The following is a 27560-nucleotide window of genomic DNA, read 5'->3' as shown; positions in this document are numbered from 1 at the left end:
TGTGTAATAAAACCTAACAGTTTTGCTTTTTAAACCTTATAAAAAGATTTTGGACAAAAATGAAACCTCCTTTGAAATAATTTATTTCTATTTTCTATTACTTCTGACTATGGTTGCAACTTCAGAAGAGCTTTTTAATTTGTAATTTCAAATCTGCATATATACACAGTAAGTCATCACTTAACATTATTAACAGGTTCTTGGAAACTGACTAAGCAAAATGATGTATAACGAAACCAGTTTTACCATAGGTTAATTGATAACAAACAAGAGTTAAGTTCTTAGGGCATAGTTTTGGTCACAAAAACATCACCAAACTTCTAAATAAAGATCTAATATTAAACATGGAAATAAATGTGAGCTATACATACATTTAAGAAACGTTAGTAAAAACAAGTGAGATATTTATTTACCCAGTTATTCCAGTTCAGTGTTGAAGGTGGCCAGTTTATTCTGGCAGCTCAGGGAGCCAAGTGGGAGCCAGTCCTCCACAGGATTCCATTCAATTGCAGGGCTCACTCACTCACATCCACACTCACTCAGACTGGGACAATTGAGACGTGCCAGTTTACCTATCATGCACATCTTTGGGGGTGTGGGAGGAAACCTGAGTACTTAGAGAAAATCCATGCAAAGATGGGAAGAACATGCAAACTCCACACAGTGTCCCTGGTGAGGACCCAATTTGTTTTCTCATCCATATTATAATGAAACTATTGAAGAGAATGTTATTTGAGGACCTGCTGTATTTGCTAAATGTGATCATTGTTGAAAATTTGTAAAAGTATAGTTTTATGTAAAAGCAAATTTATTGTAATTACATGTTAGCACATTTGTATTCAGTCTTTTGTTTTTTAGTACTTATGTAGTCATCTTTTAAAAAACTCTTGATTATAATGCATAAGCAACTTTGTTTCCTGATGTTTCTTTTGACTCTTTTTAAGCTTAATGGAAATTTAGAAACAAAATCAGAAAAGATCAGTGAAGTAAACAAGTCACCCACAGACCTCCTACCAAGGGACACCATTTGTCAGTATTTAGCAACTTTCCATCTGTATCATTCTCTGATTTCTTTCCTGATGTTTCAATCTTTTGCTCATCTATAACTGCATTCTTAACAAGTCTGAACCATGTAATCATGTATTTATTATGCAGCTGCATCTAATTGTCTCTTTTGTTGAGCTTAGTATGTTTCTGTTCATTTTCATGTGAGTTTTTTACTAAACTTATTTTCCTGGGGGAAGAATGATGTTTTTGCAAAGATTTTATCAGGCAGACAAGCAGCAAGTTTCCATCAGCTTGATAGTGAAGGAAGTTTATCTTTTACTAAAGGTCCTATATATATATATTTTTCTGTACTGTGAGTTTTCATCGTTTTTTGTGTCTTCATAGGTATTTTATGATGAAGATGGGAGGGCAAAGTTCAGGGATGCTAGCCAGATATTGCTTTACTACACACGATTTCTATCTCAGTGAGCTTCCAGCCAAGGTGATGTGGGTCTTTTTTTGCCAAATGATTATCATTTTCTGTTCTCTGGAGGATGATGCTATAGTGGATCCTCTTTCTGCCTGGCACCTGAACGTCTCTTGATTAGAGTGGGCAATGAGTACTTGCCCCAGAAGTGGATGTGTGTATGTTTCTGGTGTTCTGACTTGAGTTTTTGAAATGTAATTCAGATGTGTGTCAGAAGGTGTGGCAGATGTTGGAGAGCTCTGTCTGACTTCCCTTGGATCCCTTTTACCATTTCTGGGTGCCCCCTGACATTGGTGTGTGTGCAGTTTGAAAAGTCAGCACCTGAGGCTTGTTTTCAAGAGACTGCCTTTAGGCTTATAGCAGCTGTTTTGCTCATGCTTCTTTTTAAACCAGAAATGTCTGGGAATTTATATTGTCCAAAGGCAGCCTGTAGCTAGCAACTGATAGATGTGAGAATATGAAAGCCCATTTCCTTTGCCTTGCAGAGGGACCTCTCTGAAGTATGACTCACACTCCAGAGCCTTCTTGTGGGATCAGGCTGAGGCCACCCTCTGTGGGACTTTGCTTGAGTGCATACGTGGGTTTAGCTTCCTCTCTCACCCTTATTGTGCTTCTCCTACTCCCCTACTGGTCTTCCTTCTTAATAAACTTCCTCCTTAAAAAATCGCGAGCAAATCTAGTGTCTACTACTGGGGAACGTGACTGAAGGATGCTTTTAATTTTTTTTCCTATTTTCAAATAGCCTGTCTCTTTTAAAGTATTCCCACTCTGGTAGAACATGACATTGGACATTTATTCATCTCTTCACAACCATGATAGTGCCACTCTGGGCCAGGCTCTTTTCACTTGGTGTGAAAATAAATGTCCAGTCCTGCTCCCTTACCTGTTCAGTAAGATTCCATTTTAATTAAGAATAGTTTTTGATACCTAATAAAAAAATTTGTCTTTTTTTCCAACAGTTCATCAGTGACTTTTTCTTTCTTTCTTTTTTTCTTTTCTTTTCTCTCTTTCTTTCTCTTTCTTTCTTTCTCTCTCTTTTTCTCTCTCTCTCTCTCTTTTGAGACAGGGTCTTGCTCTGTTGCCTAGTCTGGAGTGCAGTAGTGTAATCATTACTCATTTTAGCCTCAACCTCCTGGGCTCAAGCAATCCTCCTGCCTCAGCCTCCCAAGTAGCTGGGACCACAGGCATGTGCCATTATACCTGGCAAATTTTTGTATTTTATTTGTATATATGAATATGTGTATATATATGTATATGTGTGTGTACCTATATATGTTTTGTAGAGACGGGGTTTTGCCATGTTGCTCAGGCTGGTCTTGAAGTCCTGAGCTCAAGCAATCCACCCATTTCAGCCTCCCAAAGTGCTGGGATTACAGGTGTGAGCCATCGCACCCAGCCAGTGGGTGTTTTCTCATCATGACTACTTTATCAAATAAGTTGAATGAAAAAGATACTATCTTCCCTTCCTCGGCCAGAGAGATGGCTCCTTACTTGGCCTTTTCCACTTGCAAATAAGATATAAAAGTTTGGGTGGCTGACATGTAGTTGGATGTTGCCGTGTGCTAAGCCATCTTTCTGCTATCACTCCCTGAATTGTTGTATCAGTTATCTATTGCTGCATAACAAAATACCCTAAATTTCATGGCTTAAAACAACAAGCATGCTGGGTGTGATGGCTCACGCCTGTAATCCCAGCACTTTGGGAGGCTGAGGGGAGTGGATTATGAGGTCAGGAGTTCAAGACCAGCCTGGCCAAGATGGTGAAACCCTGTCTACTAAAAACACAAAAGTTAGCTGGGCGCGGTGGCAGATACCTGTAATCCCAGCTACTCAGGAGGCTGAGGCAGGAGAATTGCTTGAACCCCGGTGGCAGAGGTTGCAGTGAGCCGAGATCATGCCACTGCACTCCAGCCTGGGCAATAGAGTGAGAGTCCATCTCAAAAAACAAACAAACAAACAAACAAACAAAAAACCCAAAAAACCAACACGCATTTATTTAGCTCCTGATCCTACAGGTCAGCAATTTAGTCTGGGCTGTTCTTACGGCCTTAATTGAACTATTCAAGTGTCTGCAGTCTTTGCTGATGTTGGCTGGTTTATTTCACATCTATAGGGCCTCAGTTTAGACAACTAGGCCGATTCCTTCCTATTCTATGTTGTCTCTTGTCTCTCAGCAGGCTAGCTTGACTTGTTTACATGATGAAGGCAGAGCCTCAAGAGAGTCAGCAGAAGTATACAAGGCTTCTGGAAGGCCCAGACTCAGAACTGGCACAAAAATCACATCTACTGCATACTATTTATCATAGCAAGTCATGAAGCTAGTCCAGAATCAGGGGAGGGTGGAGGGGAAAGAGGCTCCACTTCTTGATGGGAGGAGTGGCGAAGTCACATTGCACAGCATGTGAATATATGGAAGGTTGGAGAATTGTGGTTATTTTTGCAATCTGTAACAGCTGTAATTTCTGTATTCAGAAGCATTACCTGGTGCTGTTTTGTAGGATTCAGCAATGGTGATGGACCCACTAGTGAAAATGACATTTTCAGGAAGGTCTTGGAGCAGCTGGTGAAGTATATGAACTCAGGAAACCGGTTATTGCATAAAAACTTTCTGAAGCAGGAAGTAGTTCAGAAGTTCTTGCGCCTCCTTTCTACTCTGCAAGGTAATTTTTCCCACAACATTCAATTATGTTAAAAGTGATGATTTGTGTTCATTAAAATTATTTTCTAATATCTGTTCAGAAATTAATTAAAAAAAATAAAGATAATGTATCTACATGTAAAACATTCACACAGTACAGAGCGTTCTTTTTAATAGGTGTAAAATCTATTACATACCCCTGAACTTCAACCCCTAAATCCCATCCCCAGAAACAACCTGTTACTAGTTTTTTATGTGTCCTTCTAGAAATACTATTTGCATATACAGTCATTTAAAAAATACTATAGATATTTCTCTCTTCTATACATATTGGCTAATGTTGGAGTATAAAGTTATTGTAGAATTGAGTGTTCTTTTTCATTATGGGGAAATCAGGAAACTTCCTGAAAAGAACTTTAGATGACAAAAATTTAAATAATTTGGGAAGATTCTAGAAATTCTAAGTAGGTAAAATTTAGTATTTTTAAAATGAACACTTCATAAGGCTGAGATGTCTCCATTTTACAAAGAGAGCAGGAAGGCATGGCCTGAGAAACCTCAAATACTCAGGGTATGCAGCAGATGATAGTATTTAAGGCTTGGAGTTTAGCATTCAAGTCTTGTTTCCACCACATACCAGATCTGTGACCTTAGGCCAATTAATTAACCTCTTTAAGCTTCAGTTTCTTCATCCCCTTGCCTTGGTTAGGGGACTAACCTCATGAGATAATGGATATAGAACACTTAGTCTAATGTCCTGCACATAAAATGCTAGTACTCATTAGCTGTTAGGATGGGATGAGATGAGGTTAGGTTGTCAGCCTTTATTTCCTAGGTATCAGTGAGTCAAAGATAACCAGCATACCTGTTAAACACACTCTAGGATGGGGCCACATTGTATGGGATCAATTAGATGTAGACATTCTGTACAAACCACATCTAGGGAGCCTTTGGTTTTTGGACTTAATGTCATTTGATCCATGGCCCATGAAGACTGTCTTCATTTATATTTAGGGTTGTGAAAATAAAACCTTATTTAATGGTATTTGGTAAAAATCTCTTAAGAGCCCATGTGATGGGAATGCTGCTTCTCCAATGTCCTTTGTGTCTTATGGACTATGTTCCTATGCCTCCTTTGTTTCTCTGTAGGGTATTGTAAGTGTTGGTGTGGGTTCTTCTTTCTCTCACTTTGGCTTGGTTACTTTCCTCTTTCCTCTTATTCCTTACTCTCTGTACCTTTCTTGAAAGTCTCTCCCTTAACTGTCTTCCAGAGTTGAGTGGGTCTCTAATCCACCCAACCTTTTTGACGTTTTTCTGTCTTCATTTTTCCTTTTTTTCCTCTTTGTATCCTTAACTGGCCATAGGGTAGGCTATTTATAGCTCTTCCTATTGAAAATGACAGACTCCAATGGGCTAAAAATTGGCAAAAAAGTTACTTTTTTGACTCTCATAATAAAAATGCCAGGCTGGCTTCAAGTACAGCTGGCTTCAGGGAGCTCACCAATGTCACTACGACCCATTGTCTCCCATCTTTCAACTCAGCTCTCCACTAGTTGGCTTCCATCTCAGACTCTCTGTGGAAATGTGATTGAGGTCTCTAATCTCTGACTTGTCCCACATTTCTGGACTTGTGGACCCATCTGTCTCTCTCTCTCAGTGGTTTGAACAAATGTCCTAGGCTTCACTTCGGATCGTGATGTATACCTCTGTAGCTAAATGTGATCAGAAGGATGGAGATTCTTGATTGGCTTAGGTCCAAATCACATGCTACCCTATCCCATCCATACGTCAACGAAGAGTGCCAGAAGGTGGGAGAGGGCTGTTACCAGATGATGAGCGAATAGATTCTGGGGGACAAAAATTGCAAATGCCTATTTAAATAGTTTGCCTTTTACACTTTTATTTTGATTCCTGTTAAAATAAGATGATAGACTAGCCTATATTTAATTTCTTCTTATTTTAAAATGAACATTTTAAATATTAAAATGAATATTCATTTTAAGAAAACTTGGAAAAAGATGGGAAGCAAAAACTAGCAAATGCAAATCAAGTTGCTCTTATTTAGGTAATCCTTGATTTTTCTCCCCTTCTGCTATATCTCCCTGCTTTCTTAGTGGTAGGGTTGCTAGACAAAATACAGAATCCCCTGTTAAATTTAAATTTCGGATAAGCAATGAATAATTTTTTAGTATAAATGTGTCCCCAAATATTGCATATATATATACTTATACAAAAATTTATTTGTTGTTCATCTAAAATTCAAATGTAATTGGCATCCTATGTTTTTATTTGCTAAATCTGGCCATCTACTTGCTGAGGATCTGATTAAAATATTTTCTACTCTTGGCCGGGCTCATTGGCTCACACCTGTAATCTCAGCACTTTGGGAGGCCAAGGCAGGTGGATCACAAGGTCAGGAGATCGAGACCATCCTGGCTAACACGGTGAAACCCTGTCTCTACTAAAAATACAAAAAAGTGGCTGGGCATTGTGGCGGGTGCCTGTAGTCCCAGCTACTTGGGAGGCTGAGGCAGGAGAATGGCTTGAACCCAGGAGACAGAGCTTGCGGTGAGCCGAGATCGCACCACTGTACTCCAGCCTGAGTGACAGAGTGAGACTCCATCTCAAACAACAACAACAACAACAACAAAAACAAAAACAACAAGTTTTCTACTCTTAAGATTCACCAGCAGTATGAAGTGGAATAACTTTTATCCTGTCTTTAGACATCAAAGATCAGATGGAAACATTTGTTTATCATGATAAAAAATCAAGAATTAAGAGATAAACCATCTTCTCATGGTTACCTTATGGCTCTTGACTTTTTAATTGTTCTGTAGTATCTCTCTGTATTTCAGTATTTATTAGGAAAAGACACTCTTAATATCATGCAAAATTTAAGTCAGGCTTTTGCCCTTCTGATCTCAGCAGAATACTCTGAATTCAAGTATTCTGTGTAAAGACACAGTCATCATTCTTCTGTCTCTTGGGTCAGGGTCTCTACCCTTCATAGGATATTTCTAATCTTCCCATGAAGTCTGAAGGTCATTACACTGATGTTCACGAGTAGCTAAGCAACATGATGCAAATAATTAATTACTTATTTATATAATCCATGTTAATTATATATGGATGTTGGGTTGTGATTGGGGAAAGAAGAGAAATCATATGAACGTTTTTGGAATGTGTCTTACTCTTATTTTTGAAAGAAATTCCTCCTGACCTGGTCTGTGATATTAATCAAGACTGTGCCACCATCGTCTTCAAATTCTTATTGGAAAAACAGAAATGGCCTGAGGTGCTTCTGCTGCTGACCCGCAAAGTAAGTGGAGAGCCACCGCTTGGAGATTGCCTCATTAAAGACTGCAACTTCTCAGACCTCGACATCTGTACCATCATCCCCCACCTCAGCACCTGGGACCAGCGGAAGAAACAGCTTCTGGGCCGCCTGATAGACAGTGGAGGTGAGAGTGACTGGATGCTAAACGTTGGAGACTTGTCCACATTCTCCACATGATGGAGTCCAGGCCACTGCTTGCCTTTCCCTTGGTTTTGGAGGCACCATGAAGTTCACCCTTATTGTCTACCCTGTATATTCTTGTTTTGAAACAGTGATGAAGGTTACTGCCCAGTAAGTGAGTTGCCCTTGAGGAACTCTGCATTTTTTGTGAATTCCAGTTACTACCTTTCTCTTTTGTATGGGAAACATCAGGTGTGTGAAGGGTCCTTGGCTCTGGTTTAGCCTACAGCAGTCATTTCCTCCTGACCTCTGGCTAGACTTTGACTCGCAGTGGATATACTGTGTGGATCCTTGTCTACTCCTGTGACATTCTTTTCTGATCAACGGATTGGGATTCAAGATGCTTGTTTTTAAAGAAACAGTCAAGTAATTGGTGGGTGGAAGCATCTGCTGCTTTAATGAGAACTATCACGCATGGCTGGGTGTGTGTCTGGAGTTTGCAGACATCTTGCTGAATTGGCTTTTATTTCCAAGCTGATTTAGAAACACCAACCTCCTCCTACCTCTGTCCCTCACACCTCCACTAATGCCACTGCTAACTGTGTGGCCTTGGGCATGCCATTTATGCCTTCATCTCCTGATTGGTAAAATGGGAATAAATAGGCCTCCTTTCTTAGGGTTGTTTTGGATATTAAATGAGTTAATGTGTGCAGGCTTTTAGAAGAGTGCTTTGGCTATGTAGTTCTCTGCTTGCTTCGTGCTGTATGAGGAAATGTCTTTCATGAGAAGAGACATTATGTGTTATCAACAACACATAATATGTAAGATATAACAGTGACACACAAGACATTGTGTGTTATCAATAGCACATTGATCCTTAGCCCTCAAAGTGCCACACACCTTGCAAAGCCTTTAGGTGTTGGCTCCGTCCACAGCTTTCAGTAGGTAGATGAGGCGGCTTCTACAATTTATTTTTTTAAACTCCTTCCTTAAGTGGAGTGTTACTTTCTTTGCCTGGAATCCACAGCTGTCATGAATTCCTGTTTTATTCTTTGATTCAGCAAGCACTTATAGAGCACACTTCAGGATCAGGTGCTAGGAACCAAGCCCACAGAGGTGAGTGTGCAGCTGCTGGAAGTGTGTGAAGGAGACTGCCGATCTACCGTGGGTGGGTCTGCATTCTGGTGGAGGCTGGAGGCTGGGGAACTTCGATGCAGAGGAGTTGTGTGGACTGAGCTAAACAGAAGGTGATTTGGGGTGGAGAGATGTGAGGGAAGATGGCAGTTGAGAATAGGAGCTCGGTAGAAGCAAGGGTTGTGGCATGTTCTCACTCAAAAGTGGGAGTTGAACAATGAAAACACATGGACACAGGGAGGGGCACATCACACACAAGGGCTTGTTGGGGGTGGGGGGCTAGGGGAGGGGTAGCATTAGGAGAAATACCTAATATAGGTGACAGGTTGATGGGTGCAGCAAACCACCATGGCACATGTATACCTATGTAACAAACCTGCATGTTCTGCATATGTATCCCAGAACTTAAAGTATTTTATATATATATATATAGAGAGAGAGAGAGAGAGAAAGAGAGAGAGAGAGAGAGAGAGAGAGAGAGAGAAGCAAGTGATGTAGAAAGTGCCCTCACACTGGTGTTAGGCAGGGTTTCAGTTCTCATGCCCTGTCCTCATGCCAGGACAGTGGGAATGATGGGAACTATGCTCCTGTGGTGGGGAGCTGGAGAGGAGGTGGGGGCAAGGCACCTGGACAGCATGCTTGAAGGAGCTGGGCTTTAACCTTGTGGCTACTGGCAGAAGCCTTTGCCTCCCAAAATGGGTGCTGGTAGGAGGATCTTGGAAGTTAGGTAAACATGAGCTCTCTTCCCTTGCAACTGAATAACTGAAGTGGTCCATCTCTCGTCAGGCGAGCCAGGCTGTGCCTGCTCACATTGCCCTTCCCTTCTGCCCTCTCCCAGCCTTGCCTGATGGTCTTCAGGAGAGCCAGGAGAGGCCACTTGTCATGTGTCTGAAATACGAGGACTTCGAGTTGGCTTTCCTTCTCTTGACCAAGGGCGCAGACCCCCGTGCTATTTCCCTCACAGAAGGTGATACTCCTTTGCATGCGGCACTCCACATCTTTCTAGAGATCAAAGGTAAGCCCTTGTTTTTTAAGCAACCTTTTCCTTGAGGAGGAAGCTGGATATTAGAACTGATGCTGTTTTCTGGTCTTTCCTTTTGTGTAAACCAGTGATCTGAAAAAGGCCCATTTCTTGACCAGGCCTGCCCATGTCACCTGGCCCCTCACTTGTAGCATGCTGGGAAGAACTGACCACCATGGTGAATGGTCAGGGTGGGTTAATGGAAGATTCTTAAGTTCCATAGTTGACTGTTGGTAGTTGAAAAGTACTTTCCATTTATTTATATCATTTTCAGGAGTCTGCATATGAAGGATCTTGCTAGACTCTTATATGGTTATCTCAGGACATTTGGGCTGGATAATTCTTTGTTGTATGGCACTCTCGTGTGCATTGTAGGATGTTTAGCAGCATCCCTGGCCTCCACCTACTAGCTGCCAGTGACACTCCCCCAGTTGTGATAATAAAAAATGTCTCTATCTATACATTGCCAATGTCCCTTGGGGAGCAAATCACCGTTGGTTGAGAACCACTGAGTTCTTTAATGGAGTTCAGATTTTTGGGGGAGTTCAGCATTCTGACATGCCCCTGACTGGCATCACTCTCAAACCCCAGGGTCTGCTGTCCCCTGAGAAGAGTGGCTCAGTGCTCACAGGGTTTTTATTTTGTGCCTTTCAGCTGACATTGGTTTTAGCTTCCTCAACCATCTGTTGGATCTGTTTTGGTCCAACCCCACCGAATTCGACTACCTCAACCCCAATGTCCAGGACAGCAATGGGAACACGCTAATGCACATCCTCTTCCAGAAGGGCATGCTAAAGCGCATGAAGAAGCTGTTAGACCTGCTGGTGAAGTTTGACATCAACTTCAACCTGAAGAACAAAGAGGGCAAAGATGCACGGCACCGGATTAAGAAGAACGATTCTTTGCTCTTGGCCTGGAACAAAGCTCTGATGGAGAACAGGCGGAGGAGCCGGCAGGACTCTGCTGCCCACCTGGGGAAGCTCCCAAGGTCCACTGCCCCTGGTCACACATCTCAGCTCAAGTCCCAGGGTTCATTCAAGTCAGTGCCATGTGGTGCTACTGCCAGAACTCTGCCTGAAGGAAGTGCAGTCCCTGACAGCTGGGAGACTCTCCCAGATACCCAGGTGACCAGGGAGAAGCCTGGAGCTCTTAGGCCATGCTCTCTGAGAGACTGCCTTATGCAGGACATCACAGTTTTGATTCAGCAGATTGAAGTGGATCCTTCTTTCCCAGAGGACTGTCTTCAGAGCTCTGAGCCTCTGGAGGCAGGAGCTGGCAAGGAAGGAAAGAAAGATGAGCTCCAGCTGACCCTGGGTGCAGGGGTCCCTGACTGTAGTGAGGCGGGGGAAGGACATGCTCAGGTGGGCCTTGGGGCCTTGCAGCTTGTGCCTGCTGATAACAGAGGGAAGGAGGGCAATGATGATCAGGATGACTGGAGCACGCAGGAGATTGAGGCCTGCCTCCAGGACTTTGATAACATGACGTGGGAGATCGAGTGCACTTCAGAAATGCTGAAGAAGCTGTCTAGTAAGGTAATGACCAAGGTCATCAAGAAGAAAATCATCCTTGCCATTCAGCAGCTGGGAAATGGCGAGTGGACCCAGGGCCTGCAGAAGCGACTGAAGCACCTGAAAGGAAGCATCCAGCTCTTTGAAGCTAAGCTGGACAAAGGAGCCCGGATGCTGTGGGAGCTCGCCATTGACTTCTCCCCTCGATGCAGTGAGAACCCTGAGAAGATCATTGCCACGGAGCAGAACACGTGTGCAATGGAGAAATCAGGGCGAATCTACACGGAAATCATCCGGATTTGGGACATCGTCTTAGATCACTGCAAACTGGCTGATTCCATCAAGGCCATCTGCAATGCCTACAACCGGGGCTTATCCTGTGTCCTGCGGAAGAAGCTGAAGGGTATCAATAAAGGCCAAGTGTCAGCTAACATGAAAATTCAAAAGCGTATACCCCGCTGCTATGTGGAGGACACGGAGGCCGAGAAGGGCAGGGAGCATGTCAATCCTGAGTACTTTCCCCCAGCCAGTGCAGTGGAGACAGAATATAACATCATGAAGTTCCACAGCTTCAGCACCAACATGGCCTTTAACATCCTCAATGACACGACAGCCACAGTGGAGTACCCCTTCCGGGTGGGTGAGCTTGAGTACGCGGTGATCGACCTCAACCCCAGGCCACTGGAGCCCATCATCCTTATTGGGCGAAGTGGCACTGGGAAGACAACCTGCTGCTTGTACAGATTGTGGAAGAAATTCCACGTTTACTGGGAAAAAGCTGAGCAGGCAGGAAGCCCGTTGCTGGCCAAACAGGTCTGGCTGAAGAGAAGGTTGGAAGTGGAACCCGGAAAAGAGGGTCCAGGTGGGGAGGAAGAGGAGGAGGAAGAGGAGAAGGAAGAGGAAGGTTCTATTGAAGTGGAAACAGAAAGTATAGATGAGCAGGAGTACGAAGCCTGCGCAGGAGGAGCCAGTGTGGAGCCAGCAGGGGATGGCCAAGCTGCAGAAGTATGTGCACCAGAACATCCCCACCAGCTGGAGCATTTACATCAGATCTTTGTGACCAAGAACCACGTCCTATGCCAGGAGGTACAAAGGAATTTCATTGAGCTTTCCAAGTCCACCAAGGCCACCAGTCATTACAAACCACTGGACCCCAACATTCACAAACTCCAGGACCTGAGGGACGAGAACTTTCCTCTGTTTGTCACTTCCAAGCAGCTGCTTCTCCTGCTTGATGCTTCTCTGCCCAAACCTTTTTTTCTGAGAAACGAAGATGGAAGCTTGAAAAGAACCATCATAGGATGGTCCACACAGGAGGAGTCAACCATCCCCAGTTGGCAAGAGGATGAGGAGGAGGCTGAGGTGGATGGGGACTACAGTGAGGAGGATAAAGCTGTAGAAATGCGTACAGGTGACAGTGACCCCCGGGTGTACGTGACATTTGAGGTGTTCAAAAATGAAATATGGCCCAAAATGACCAAAGGGAGGACTGCCTACAACCCCGCACTGATTTGGAAAGAAATAAAATCTTTTCTGAAGGGTTCTTTTGAGGCCCTCAGCTGTCCATGTGGGAGACTCACTGAAGAAGCATATAAGAAATTAGGGAGGAAACGGTGCCCAAATTTCAAGGAAGACCGGAGTGAGATCTACAGCCTCTTCTGTCTGTATCAGCAAATCAGGTCCCAGAAAGGTTATTTTGATGAAGAGGATGTTCTGTATAACATATCCCGGAGACTGTCGAAGCTCAGGGTGCTCCCATGGTCCATCCACGAGCTCTATGGTGATGAGATTCAAGACTTTACCCAGGCCGAGCTGGCGCTGCTGATGAAATGCATCAACGACCCCAACTCTATGTTCCTCACGGGGGACACGGCCCAGAGCATCATGAAGGGCGTGGCCTTCCGCTTCAGCGATCTGCGCTCCCTGTTCCACTACGCCAGCAGAAACACCGTAGACAAGCAGTGTGCTGTTCGGAAGCCCAAGAAGATCCACCAGCTGTACCAGAATTACAGGTCCCACTCAGGTAAGTCCAGGCCTTGGGCTTGCCTACTGGGGTGCTTAGGCACAGACTTTGGGCTGCCTTTGAAGCTGAAGACTAGCTCTTGTTAAGTTTTTACAGTTGAAGTAAGGGTAGTATTTTGGAATTTGTTAGTAAATACGCGCATGGACAAGAGATAGTATGATTTTGGCCACTGCTCCTTAAGTTGATAATTTAAGCTGTGGTTGGGTGGCAACTGACCTTTAAGTAATTGTATCTCAAGGAGTTTGCCATAACATGAATACATTTCAGGGCGAACATTTAAGCTGTTTGAGAACTTTCATTAAAGCCCTTGGGAAGTACCTGCTCATTCTTTATAAAGTAATATACCAGTTACAAGTCATTAATCCCTGAACCAGGTTTTCTCCCAAAGGGAAGGAAAAAAAAAAAAAAAAGGGAGGGTGGTAGGCAGTGGGAGTTAACACACACTTTGGTGCTTTTAATTTGTGTCTTAGTTTTGCCCCCTTTCTGTGCCAGGCACAGCGCTAAACAGTTTATCTATAGTACCTGTGCTTAATCTTCATAACACCACTGTGAGGTAAGCATCAGTCCCATTTTATAAAGGAGAAACTAAGGCACACAAGTTTAAATAACAGGGTACCAATGCTAGAATATTTCGTTTGTGGTTTATAGATACTAACAAATTTACCTCCTTTGGCCTACAAATATCTGTGAACAATATGGAGTATTGCTTTACATGTTTAAAAACTTTAATGGGAACATGGTGGACATACCTTTCTGCAACTGGGTATTTTTGCCTAATGTTATATTGTTGAGATTTCTTTATTTCTTTTCTTTCTTTTTTTTTTTTTTTTGAGATAGAGTGTTGCTCTGTTGCTCAGGCTGGAGTGCAGTAGCGTGACCTCGGCTCACTGCAACCTCCACCTTCTGGGTTCAAGTGATTTTCCTGCCTTAGCCTCCTGAGTAGCTGGGTTTACAGGCGCCTGCCACCAAGCCCAGCTAATTTTGTATTTTTAGTAGAGATGAGTTTTTGCAATGTTGGTCAGGCTCGTCTTGAACTCCTGACCTCAGGTGATCCACCCACCTCGGCCTCTCAAAGTTCTGGGATTGCAGGCATGAGCCACCGTGCCTGGCCTGTTGTTGAGAATTTTGCATGTTGATAATGTGGAGTTCTAGTGCATTCATTGAGGTTCACATAGCATAAAAGGCACCCATTTGAAATGTGCAATTTAGTGTTTTTTAATGTATTCACAAGATTGTGCAACTATCACCATCATCTAATTCTAGAACATTTTCAGAAACTAAAAATCCCCTCAAAACCCATAACCATAGCAGTTACTACTCATTGTGTCCTTCCTCCCACTCCACGGCAACAACTCATCTTTCTGTTTCTACGGATCCACCTATTGTGGACATTTCATATGGGCGGAATCATATAATGCATGGCCTTTTGTGTCTAGTTTCTTTCACTCGGTTTAATGTCTTCAAGGTTTATGCATATATAGTATGTATCAGCACTTCATTTCTTTCTATGGTTGAACCATCTTTTATTCTTTGAGTATGGTTACATAAAAAATTGCTTGTCTAGTTCCTTAGAAGGCCATTTAAATGGATTCCACTGCAACTTTCGTTCCCTTTTCTGATTCTCCTGTTAATGTAGATATATCTTCGGCCCCTGCTAACTCCTAATGGGAAGAGAACCACAGTAGAAGCTTATTTGTTTAGATTCAGCAGTTTCCAAAACCTTAGACTTATTGCTTTATATTGTATACTTTTAATAACAGTAGTATTGGATAGTCACATTTTCCTTCCACTATTTGGTAACCGCAATGGGGATACATATGCCCATTTCATGATGTTCTGCCTAGACCATTGTATTCTATCTGGTGTTAGCAAAGGGCACATGACCTCTAAGAGTAGTGGAGAGACCCAGGAAGGTCTATGTTGAAGTCCTATCACTTGGAGATATTTATTAACTTCTGAGACCTCAGAGTTCCTGTTTGTAAAAGTGCAGTTGTCTCATCTGTCTCACTGCATTGTTGTGAGGATTTGTTGTTGTGAGGATTAAATGGGATGACTTTCTTTTAAGGTACCTGCTGTATGATAGGCATTCAGTCAATGTCACTATTAATGTCACTTCAGATGTTAGAGAAGAAATGGGACCCAGGAAAAAATCTCTTTGGAAAATCCTCTCTCCTGCTCTGACATTTTTTCTTAGTGTAACCCTCTCTCAACTGAGTATAAACCTGGGGGAAAAGGGTGGTGGAGGCCTTCCTTAGCTCACATGCAGCACTGTTTTTACCATGGTAATGTTGCTTCTGACTCTGTAAGCACCAATGGGAGAGGACAAAGTAATGGTGGTTTTCTTACCAAAGTCAATACCAGCCCCTTATAAGAGCATTCTAACAGCTCTCATTGTTTGTTTGTTTTTTTTTTTTCCTTTTCTGTTTTTGTTCTTGTTTTTGTTTTTTAGTTGAGACAGAGTCTCGCTCTGTCACCCATGCTGGAGTGTGCGGTGGTGTGATCCCGGCTCACTGCAACCTCTGCTTCCTAGGTTCAAGCGATTCTCTTGCCTCAGCCTCCCGAGGTCTCATTGTTTATATTACATTTTTGCCTTGACTCTTCTTTGTGAGTTAATTTTCTCTAATATGAATATAGATTGGGGAGGAGATCCCACAAAACTCTCTGAGCACAGCAACATATATCTGCCTTCTCATCCACTGCACCCAGAGAGCTCAGGGCTGCAATGGTAATCAAATGGGAACTGAAAACAGGCTTGCAATTATACATACTCTAGGGGTCAAATCTGCTTGTCAGGAAAAACATGTCCCCCACCCCAAATAACCAAAAAACTCAGCCATGTTGTTCATTATCCAACTTGGGTTTTCTATTTCGTTCCAGGAATCCTCAATCTGGCATCTGGAGTGGTAGATTTACTTCAGTTCTATTTCCCAGAATCTTTTGATCGCCTTCCAAGGGATTCTGGCCTCTTTGATGGTCCCAAGCCAACTGTTCTGGAGTCTTGTAGCGTAAGCGACTTGGCAATTTTGCTACGAGGGAATAAAAGGAAAACTCAGCCCATTGAATTTGGAGCCCACCAGGTGAGCTGCTTGGGATTTTATGTTTTGAAATAAAAGATAGTTTGCAATTGAAAAAAGGTTTGAGAAGCTAAATTATTCTGCAAGGTAGCATTAAAAATAGTCCCTGTCCCACAGTGGGTGAGTTCCAGAGATGGCTCAGTGAACAAGTGTTTCAATCTTTCCCCTGGCCTGCCTGACCATGTTTATGCTGGCCATTTCTCTTTAAAAACATTACCTTCCTCCCATAGAAACAGACTGAGGCTTACTGAGGTTTTCTCTGTAGAATTTGATGTTCTTTTGTTTTTCTTCAGGTAATCCTTGTGGCCAATGAAACAGCAAAGGAGAAAATTCCGGAAGAGCTGGGGTTAGCACTTGTGCTAACAATTTATGAAGCAAAAGGCTTAGAATTTGATGATGTCCTCCTTTACAACTTTTTTACTGATTCTGAGGTATGTCACACCTAATTCTTTTCACACAATGAATATTTATGTATGAGCTGAACTTCACTCTGGGGAAGAGAATTTGGAGCTGAGGGTAAGAGAGTTTATCACAGGCTCCTGTTTGTGTTTTGGAGCATCATTCATTCAGTATGAGGTTTTGTGTGTTTAGATGTGGGTTTGACATTAGCTGTGGGTTGTTTCACAGTGTGTCATGGGCTGGTTCCCCCTGTGCCCTGCCTTTCTTTGGCTCTCTAGTACCCAAGTGCCAGTGTACAGTTCTCATTAGCCACTGTTATCCTTGGCTCCCAGGGATGCCCAAGTTGGAGCAAGCTCTAAGGAGAGCCTTACAGATGAAGCCAAGGTTAGCAATGTCCACCCTGTGATGACAGAACTGGGTAAGGTCAGTTCGTAGATAGAGACAATTCCAGGAAGACAAATGAGGCTTGGTTCCTGCCCTCTGGATCAGGTAATATGGGGGACAAGAACAGCTTCCTTGCATGGGAGACCCCTCTAGCATGGCTTTACTACCACTGCTTGCAGCCCATGCAGATGATGGCAGCCAAAGAGTCCCCACATTGACCCCCAGTGACCTCTGTATTGGTCTACTGCTTTCACTTGGCTCCTGAGTCCTTGTGGGTTTTTCTCCCCAAGCTTAGTTCATTATGGGTAGAGCCACCAACTCATGGCCATCGTCCTGGGTTTTCTAGCCACCGTTTTCTCTTTTCCACCATCTTTTGGTGGAGACTCAGGCTGGCTGCTGACTGTACTGTGGGGTCCTCTTTGGGGACTTAGCTGGCTGTGTGCCAGTCCTTGTTGCAGACTTCCATTGCACATGATGCATGCTTAAAGGGGCTATGTTATACCCAAGTCAAGAACACTGTTGGCTTTAACACTTTAAAAATTTGCCCCAGAACTGACCCTTTAGAGAGAGTCCTTCCTTTTTTTATCATTTTTTAAATGTTATTTTGCCTTAATAGCACAACTATTATAATATTGCTATAGGCGCTGTGCAGTTTATAGAGTCATTGCCTCACTCACCAACCCTCTGAGGTTATATGTATTTTTATTACTCTCATTCCATTTTTTAAAATTTATTTTTATTTTTATAGAGATATGGTCTTGCTGTGTTGCCCAGGCTGGTCTCAAACTCCTGGCCTTACGTGATCTTCCCGCCTTGGCCTCCCAAAGTGCTGAGATTATAAACATGAGCCACCTTTATCTGTAGATAAAGCAGAAGGTCACTGAGATTAGTAAATTTCTCATAGTCATAATGTAGATGGCAGAGCCTAGAGATGAACTCAGATATTTTTGAGTTCTAAATGTCTTTCCATTTTCCTTCCTTTTAAAGACTTGCATGCGAATTGAATTCCAGAACCTTCCACAATTAGCATATCACTGCGATTCCTTATGTACATTCCTTTCCTATTAAATTTTGCTAATAAAATCAGATGCACACTCATTAACCCTGGAACCATTTTTACCTCTGAGGACTAACTTTTTTTCCTAATGATACATCCATCGGTCATGGTTGGACTGAGGCTCTCCTAAAAGAGGAAGGGTAAGACTTTGTTGTTTCTGTTCTTTATTAAGTACCAGTTGTATGCTTGTGCGAGTAAGAAACTCAAGGAGCTCTGGACTTCAGGATCTGTAAATTGTGATTGGCTTTATTTGTGAAAGAAAAATCCAGTTTTGTGTCTTACCTTGATCCTGGAAGTGGTGAAGGCTCGGGTATCTTGACCCTGTGCCCCCACCAATGGCTCAGGGAGTTGCCTGAAATTAAAAAAATCCCAAACGGAATCTTTTGTTAACATCCACTTTATCCTGTGTACACACTAAGACTTCAGGAAATACTTTGGTTGGGGTTCTTCCTGGTGTCAATGTGACCATGCATTCCCTGGCCCAAAGCACACTCTCAATTTATCATTTACAACCTCCAGGCCAAAGGGAATCGGTCAGCAGATGAGAGGAAATGCTTTCACAAACAGAGAGGAAAGACAGTTCCCATATATCCCCAGCCTCTTCTGGTCTGGCTGCTTACATGGGGTTTCTTTCGAGGTAACTGAAGGTTGCTGAACAGTGATTGCTATTTGAAATTGGAGAACTGTGGAGAGCTCTTCTCTCTCCTTGACCTCTTCTTCCATCTCATTTATATTTCAGGCAAGCTCTCTTTGAAGCAGCTGTTATCTGGGCTTATATGTGAGTGGGTTGAGGGGTATGGTGCTTGTTGGCCTGGTTTGTGATTCTTCTCTCTAGAGGGTTTATTGTTACCTGTTGAACCACATGGTCACCAGAGCCATCTCCTGAGATGTGAAAGGGACCACAGAACGGGTACCCCAAAGCTTTTTGTAGGATGTTGTCTTCTTTTGGGGAGAGGAAGTCATTCTTCCAGTCACCCTCAAGCTATCCTTTGGTGGGGACTTGGAAGGGTGACTGCCATTTATACCTTGCCCCAGTGGGACCTCCTTTGTTTCATACTCGTGGCAGTGGGACAGGAGGGACTTTGAAAACTACAACCTTTATGGTTTGTCTAATTGACCTAGAGAATAGACCCCTCAAAGGTAGACTTGCTAGTAAAATCTAAGCCTTTTCCTTCACAATTGATCGTACCAAGAGAAGAAACTGGAAGACTTTAAATTTTCCTACTTCTATTCCCACAAATGCTGTAGGCCTGTATCCTTGCTACAAGTACATAAGCGCACTCCTAAAAGGGCCCACCTTGGAAATAAAATATGTTTGATTCATGAAACAGGCCATTTGTGTGCCATCTGAGCAGCTTTTGCTTCTCTTACAACTGTTTTAAAATACACTGTGTTTCCCTAGCCCTTTCAATGTTAGCCAGTCTCTGTCTCATACTACCTGCCAGGAGGATCCTCTCAAACGTCAAGTACTTGGGTCTTCTGCCTACTTTCCTCGGCAAACAATTTTGTTGTCTGCATAGCTTCACAAAGAGGCCAGTCACAAATATGTCCTGAAGATCGTTTTAAACCTTCCAACTACTTAAGTGATTTCATGATTTCAGAACATGGCGATTAGTACTATAATTGATTGGTAGCATAACCATTCCTATTTAATAGACAGTGTTTAAGGCATTTAACCTTGTTTACATAGTTTAAGTGATGGAGTAACTTAAGGCAGGTAATAAACTCTATCCACTTCACCTTTTCAGCATGCTTTAAAAGTTACATAGATGGCAAGTAGCACCATTTTATAAAAAGAAAAGTAAAGGCTAGGAGAGCTACTCTCACAAGACACAGGAAAGTATGAAATATGAAGTTTCTTAAGAATTTTGAGTTCTAAATTCTGCATGTAATCTGGGCACTTCAGTTTTACTGGTGTCTGTAAACTACAGCCTGCTGGCCAAATCCAGACTACTGGAGTTTTTTTATGGCCTGTGGGCCAAGAATGGATTTCACATTTTTAAATGGCCAGAAAAAAAATCCAAAGGAGAATAATATTTTATGGCATATAAAAATTATATGAAATTTAATTCAGTGTTCCCAAATAAAGTTTTATTGGAACATGACACATTCATTCATTTACTTGTTGACTGTGGCTGCGTTAGCACCAAAATGACAGAGTTGAGGAGTTGCAAGAGAGATCATGTGACTTGCTATGATAAGAATATTTATTATTTGACACTTTCAAAAAAAAGTTTATCAACCCCTGGTCTTCATAGTCACTTTGGTTTTGGGGTTTGGGTAAAGGAAAAAATGGGTAAAATATCAACTATTAAACATTGTACTAGTCATTTGACACTGATTATCTGTTTTTATTTTCTCAACAAAGTTGGGTAGTATTATCCTCATTTTATAGAGCAGGATAATAAACAATGTGTTCAAAGTTGCATAATTAATAAATGGAAGAACTGAGATACAAATTTCTTCTGTCTGATCTCAGAGTCTACCTTGCACATCATAGAACTGGATTTTCTTTATCCTCAGTTAAATAATTTAGTTAGAAAATTCTGCCACATGTGTCTAAACTGCTGACCTTATGTGCATCTCTTAACCATGTTGTGAGAAGGGGTGAGGATTCATTCCCCTGTCCGTACTGATTGTAGAAATTCTTTCAATAAGAATAACTCCCTGAGCCCTTAGCATTCTTTCCTGGAAGTGGTCATGTGTGCCTGGCTTCTTAGCTGTCTTGGTCTAGTGTGTGGGGAATTTTCACAGCTTCCCTGATCTCTGCTTGTGCAAGCTGATCTCCCTCCTATCCATTCTAAGATCACAGGATGGATCTTCTTCAAAGTTGGGGTTGAAGGCCTGGTCCCCCGATGAGGCTTAATTTTCGTTGAAGCTCAGGGAGGCTGTATGCATAGTTCAAAAGCATATTCTGTTGGTCTTCACTTTTTTGTTGTTGTTCAGGCTTATAAGGAATGGAAGATCATTTCCTCATTCACATCTACATCAACTGACTCCAGAGAGGAAAACCGGCCATTGATTGAAGTACCCCTGGACAAACCAAGCTCTTCTCAGGGTCGATCTCTCATGGTGAATCCAGAAATGTACAAGGTGAATTTCTGCCATTTGTCAACATGCGTACTTGACATGGAAGTAGTAAAAAAAGGCCTGGAAGAGAAGATGAGAAAGAAAAATGGAGCTTGTACTTGGCTGGTTTTCCTCAGCAACAGGGAATGGAGTATAAGAAAGGGAGGGGCAGGGATCTCAGTTTTGGTAAATTCCCTTTTTCTTAGTAGAGAGCTGGGCTTGATGGGTGGGCACTGTCTGAAAATGGAAGGAGGAGGGTTGTACTTTCTAGTTCACCTCTGGAACTCAGCTTTGTTCAGAAATTTTGATGCAGTCATAAGGTAGGTGGAGTAATTCAGTACTAGTGATAGTTATAATAGAAGTGTATGATGGTCTAATTTTTAAAAATAAATCACAGCAATTGTGTAAGATGTAACCTTTGGGATAAACTGAGGACATGGGGTCTGTCTGTACCCTTCCAGTGAATCTTCCACTGTAACTTTCAGTGAATCTATAATTATTTCAGAATTAACTCAAAATACTTATAGCAAAAACAGGAAAAAAACAAAAAAAAATTATGGCTGATTCAAAAGTCATCCTATACAGATGGCATGCTCACTTCCTGCTTAGGTGGGAAAGGGGTGGAGTTTCTCGTAGCCTCACTGGAACCTCACTTACCTGTGTTGTGGCCACAGTGAGTTCCTGGTATCCTGTTCTCAGCTGTGCTATGCTTCTCTAAAATTTAGTTTTCTTTGTTTTTCCAAAATCAGAGTAAGCCCATTGAAGTGTGTCACATTGTAGCTATAGGCAAGTGGCTCATCATCTTTGTCCTCAATGTTATCTTTAGCTCCTCAACGGAGAGCTGAAGCAGCTGTACACCGCCATCACACGGGCTCGGGTCAACCTCTGGATCTTTGATGAAAATCGAGAGAAACGGGCTCCCGCATTCAAATATTTCATTAGAAGAGATTTTGTCCAAGTTGTAAAGACAGATGAAAATAAAGGTAAGATCCTGTTAAAATACTCTCACTGTTGGAGGAATCATGTTTCAACCATTCTTCTGGTCAGGAATAAAAGGTGTAGTTTTTTGAAAGTGCTTTCTTTCTTTTCCACAATCTTCTGAGAAATGAAAGTTGTGACTCATTTGCCAAGCTGTGTGGGAAAGTATAGCTGTAGTGGGATTGGGAAGGTTAACTCCTTCAGGGAGTCACGTAGGTACATGCTTTTGACCCAACAGTTCTACTTCCAGGGATATATCTGAGATATTTGTGTTCAAAATCTCAAAGATACCTGCATAAGTATGCTCATCACAGCCCTGTTTGTAATTACAAGAAACTAAAAACAATCTTAATGTCCTCCAATGAGGGAAAGGCTAAATGCATTTCTTTCAGGGGACTACTATGCAACCATTAAAATGAAAAAGGAGGTGGATTATCATTTACTGATAAGGAAAGATGTTCAAGATATATTTGGTGAAAGAAAAATTTTAAACAGTATGGGTAGAATGATATAATTTATAAGTAACTTTATATTATGCAAATATAAAAACCATTTATGCTTATCAGTATATATCAGAATAGAATGTTTATGCATGCATACGTATGTATGTGTATATATACAAATACCTATTGAAGTGTCTTTAACCATCAAATCCAATTCAGTTCCTGAGTTTGTTTAACAAGAACTGGGTTTGTGAGAGTTCAGCTACTGAGTTAACAGGTTGTCTGAATCTGTTTGGTTTCCGAGTTTCACAAAACAAGGAAACTAAGAGTTCAGACAGTAAGAACTCTTATTTCCGATAGTAAGAACCGATAGTTCAGACAGTAAGGAATTAATCAGAAAACTTATCTGTATTCCGTTCCTGATTATGGAAATAGCAAGAATTTGGAGAGATAGCATGCATATAAATTCATGTACACCCCTATTATTTCTGATGCAAAACCGTTTATAGTGATTACCTCTGGTGCTAGGATTGGTGGGTATGGGGTTGTCGAGTAGACATGGACACCTTTTACTTTTCACCTTCTTATCTCTGTGCTATTTGCAGGGTTTTCTTTTTAATTGTGTATTTTTTTTTTCCATAATTTGCAAAGACTACCTAACGAAGTGAAGTTCTCCTGATAGGATAACTGAGAAGAGAAATAATCAGCCCTTCATGAAGGAGAAATTTGTTGTCTTTCTTGAGGATTAGTTGTCAAGTCATCTCCTCAAAGCCATTGTTCATTTCTATAAGGGTAGGGCAAGGAGCAGGGTTTGGCTGCTGGAGAGAGGTTTGTCCTGAGCGTTCCTCAGTCAGTTTGGAGGCTATTTCTGGTTATTACTGATGGCTCGGTTGGGGATTAGGATTAGATTTCTTATCCTAAGACTTGACTATTGTGATGGAAAAGCCAAAGGCTAGGAGTTAAAAAAACAAAACATAGGTTCTCACAAAAACTCTTCACCTGTGTAATGACAGGACCTTGTTCAGGCCCATTTTCTCTCCCAAAGGAAAATGAGTGGATTGGCCTAGTGTGGGCCTTCTCGATCTTTCCTGCAGCTCATTCCCCTTTATTCCCCAAGTATGTTCTGGCATCCACTATAAGAGATCATATGGCCGGGCGCGGTGGCTCACGCCTGTAATCCCAGCACTTTGAGGGGCCGAGGTGGGCGGATCACCTGAGGTCAGGAGTTCGAGACCAGCTTGATAAATGTGGTGAAACCCCATCTCTACTAAAAATACAAAAATTAGCCCAGTGTGGTAGTGCGTACCTGTAGTCCCAGCTACTCAGGAGAATGAGGCAGGAGAATTGCTTGAACCTGGGAGACAGAGGTTGCAGTAACCCAAGAATGTGCCACTGCACTCCAGCCTGGGCGATAGAGCAAGACTCCATTTGAAAAAAAAAAAAATCATAAGATGTTGACTTTTTACATTTAAAAAATTCAAAATGAAAACACTGCAATTTATTTTATGTTTTTGGTAGCATTAAGAATGCAAGAAAAAGTGCAGTCTTAATTACAAATTTTAAGTTGTACATAGTAAATTCTCTAAAGCATCTGTTCCCATTGTGTTTGGATTGAGTATAGTGATTATGCGATTTGTGTTTCTTTTACATGGCGTCTGCAGAGGTCACTGGCCTCATTCTGAGATAATATGGGGTGGGGTTTTGCCGTGGGAATTGAATGTCACAGGGGCACTCATAGCAACACATAGGGAGTCAGAATAAGATGCTGAGAAGTCATCACTGTACTGCTAACAGCTCCAGTGGAGGGCGAGCAGGGAGGGATCAGGCTGTGATGCTTAACATGTGTTTTTGCACCTTCCAAACAAATCTGGCCTGTCTACCTCACTCCCTCGGTTGACATCCATTGGCCTAGGTGTCTCTGATTCCTTTAGCTCTGATTTGTCTGCCATATTGCCCTGGAATTCACTGTATTTTGTGTGCTTCATGAAGCTGTGGCTCAGAACCTGCAGGGATTGTCACCCATTGTCAGTGATACTCTGGGGGATAGCAGGTGGCAGGGTGGGGGTGGGGTGCGGTGCGGTGCGGTGCTGAAATAGTCACCAGCAGGCTAGTGAGGATAACAGAAGGGATGGACAGCAGGTGGTTACAGTGGTCCCTGTCCACTAATAGGAATGTGTCAGATTGCTTACTGTGATGAGGGCAAAGTTTGCACATTTGGAAATAGTGTAAAATTTTGTCACCTTTTTTTCTTGCTGAAGCCCTGGCCTGGGAGCTTGCTAAAAGCCACTTGACTTTGGGTTTTCAAGGAGGAATTTTTAATTTCTGTCTTCTGATTTGTAGCCATAGAAAAGGAAAGTAGACCAAAATTTAAAAACCAAACCACATCTTTCTCCCCTCTACCTCCTCCTTTCAATACCCTCAGAAATGTGGTTTGGTAAGTTAAAATATATCTTACATGAATACTAGAAAGACAACAGGTTAGTCTGCTCTGACTGCCATAACAGAATACTACAGACTAGATGGCCTAAACAACAGAGATGTATTTTCTCACAGTTCTGAAGGCTACAAGTTCAAGATCAAGGTGTTGGCAGGGTTGGTTTCTTCTGAGGCCTCTCTCCTTGGTTTGCAGCCAGCCACTCTGTGTCCTCACGCTCTTGCCCCTGGGGTTGCCTCGGATTCTAATTTCCTCTAAGGACACCAGTGAGATTGGATGAGGGGCCATCCTAATGGCTTCATTTCAACCTAGTCACCTCTTTAAAGGCCCTATCTCTCTCCAAATGCAGCCACATTCTGAGGTACTGGGAGTTAGGACTTTAACAAGTGAATTTGGTGACTGGCGGGGGAGACACAATTCAGCCCGTAACAACAGTTTTAAGTGTAAGAAAGCCCAGAGAAGCAAACACACTTTTCTTTCTCATTTCAGACTTTGATGATAGCATGTTTGTTAAGACCTCAACTCCTGCGGAGTGGATTGCACAGGGAGATTACTACGCCAAGCACCAGTGCTGGAAGGTAAGGGGCTGGACAAGGAGCCAGGGGATGAGGGATCCTTGTCATTGGTGCCCTCGTCAGACCTCACGGGCAGGTTTCCCAACGTAGTGTTTGTCACTAGGAAAGGATGAGGGTAATGGTGCTTGTGCCATGTGTTCTGAAACATCAGGTCACCTCAAGATGAGGAGAGCTTCCTGTCCTGCTCCTTTTCTGGTCAGCGCAGGCATGACAACTCTTCATTTTGGCCAAGTGCCAGCATGTGCTGATGGATCATGGAGGGCTGTGGCCTTTGCCCCACCAAGAAATCCTTCTATATATTTTCTTTCCCTCCTGTACTCTATGCCTAAAAGCTTTGCTGTCATCATACTGCATTTTAAAGCAGTGAAAGATTGATCTCTCATTTGATTTTTTTCAAATTGACCAAACAGATTTCATTGCCAATCTGAGTCTGGTGAATATAGGTTAAGCTTTATTATTACACTGCACTGACCAACTTCCAGCTACAAGCCATCTTAGTGGTCCTGAGCAGTCTTCTTCCAGGAAGTGTTATCTCTGCAGCAGACCTCTTGAAATTTTGAAACTAGGTTAAACAGCCGCGTTACTTTTCCCAAAGTCAGCATTCCTGCACATTCAGGGTCTTGGGTGGGGCACCATGGCTGGGATGTGTCTCCCTTGAGATAGTGGTAATGACTTCACCTGCAAGTTTTCAATGCTCTACTAAAAAAAAGAGTGCTTTTTTTTTTTTTTTTGCTTTGATCTAATGACAAGAAGTCAGGTCTTAGGATTGGTTCTGCAGTTCAACAAAGTCAACATGAGCCCAGTCTCATTCCATCTCTTCCTTGTGTCATCTGCAGGTTGTCTGAGATGTTCCCTTTCATTGGTTGCCTAATGGCTGCTGTGGCAGTTCCAAGTGCTCCATTCCCTCTGCAGCATTCCAAGCAGGAATGAAGTGCAGGCACTTTTTTCTTGTTGATCTCTCTCTTTTTTTTTTAATCATGAAGTCCTCGGTGGTCTTCCTCCTATATCTCATTGGTCAGTACTAGGTCACATACACCTTTCTAGCTGCAAGAGAGTCTGGGAGAGCAATCCCATCTGGCAATTTTAACCTTTTGTGGGAGATAAGTTCCGCCAAAAGGCAAGAAAGAGAGGAGGGTAACTGCTGTGGGTAACTAACCAGCAGTGTCTGACACCACAGGCATGGCCAGACCAAATGCACATTTCCCTAAGATTTCTCTACCCCAGGCCCTGGAGTGCCCCATGCATGCAGCTCCAGATGATGTTTTCTGAAACAACAACTGGATCTGGGTGTTGGAAAGATCACCACCTTTCTTTCTACACCTCAGCGTTCACGTTAGGAGGCTTCAGCTCCTCAAATGTTACAGGAAAAGTATCTGCAGTTTCTCTTGCCACTTTGGAACAAATGTTTTGAAACAGTGTTTTCTATGGAGGGCTTGTCCTGCTTCTAATTGGAATTTCATGGAGTTGGGCCTGAGTAAAGGTACTGGGAATTGATGAGGACAATGAAATCATAAGTTCAGGACTTAACGAAAGCCACAGTGTGAGGTATCTGTGATCTGACATGCCTGGAGAAGGAATTTAATGTTTTTTCAGCTCCAGTTCTTCGAAGAGTTTTGTCTATTGTTTCAGGGAAATTGCTTTAAGTCTGTAGCATGTAACTTACATCTGGGATTTATCAGTTACTTCTTGCTGCATAACAATCCTGAAACATAGTGGGTTAACACAAGTCATTTATGTGGCTCACAGTTCTATGGATTGGCAGTGCTGAGTGCAGCTGAGTGGTTCTGGTCTGAGCTGAGCACCTCATGTGTCTGCAGTCAGCTGGGCAGGTCTGCTTCTGGGGGTTGGCTGGCTCTTGGCTTGGGGGACAGGGGTGACTGGGGTTCCTG

General features: G+C 42.5%; 1 protein-coding gene across 7 annotated transcripts in view; it reads left to right on the top strand.

Annotated features, from left to right (window-relative positions):
- Window positions 1-27560, top strand: part of TRANK1 (tetratricopeptide repeat and ankyrin repeat containing 1) — a 123873-nt gene that overhangs the window by 78208 nt on the left and 18105 nt on the right. For 6 of the 7 annotated variants that reach the window (XM_050780262.1, XM_050780261.1, XM_050780264.1 and 3 more), the window contains 9 exons: window positions 3973-4134; window positions 7322-7576; window positions 9545-9721; window positions 10382-13258; window positions 16136-16335; window positions 16626-16763; window positions 21119-21265; window positions 22068-22224; window positions 25586-25674. In XM_050780262.1, coding sequence (XP_050636219.1) covers window positions 3973-4134; window positions 7322-7576; window positions 9545-9721; window positions 10382-13258; window positions 16136-16335; window positions 16626-16763; window positions 21119-21265; window positions 22068-22224; window positions 25586-25674 — 4202 coding nt within the window. The other variant, XM_050780267.1, reaches the window with a different exon arrangement.

This window comes from Macaca thibetana, chromosome 2 (genome assembly GCF_024542745.1).
Source record: "Macaca thibetana thibetana isolate TM-01 chromosome 2, ASM2454274v1, whole genome shotgun sequence".
Lineage (NCBI taxonomy): Eukaryota > Metazoa > Chordata > Mammalia > Primates > Cercopithecidae > Macaca > Macaca thibetana.
This window is presented reverse-complemented; position numbering and strand designations above follow the sequence as displayed.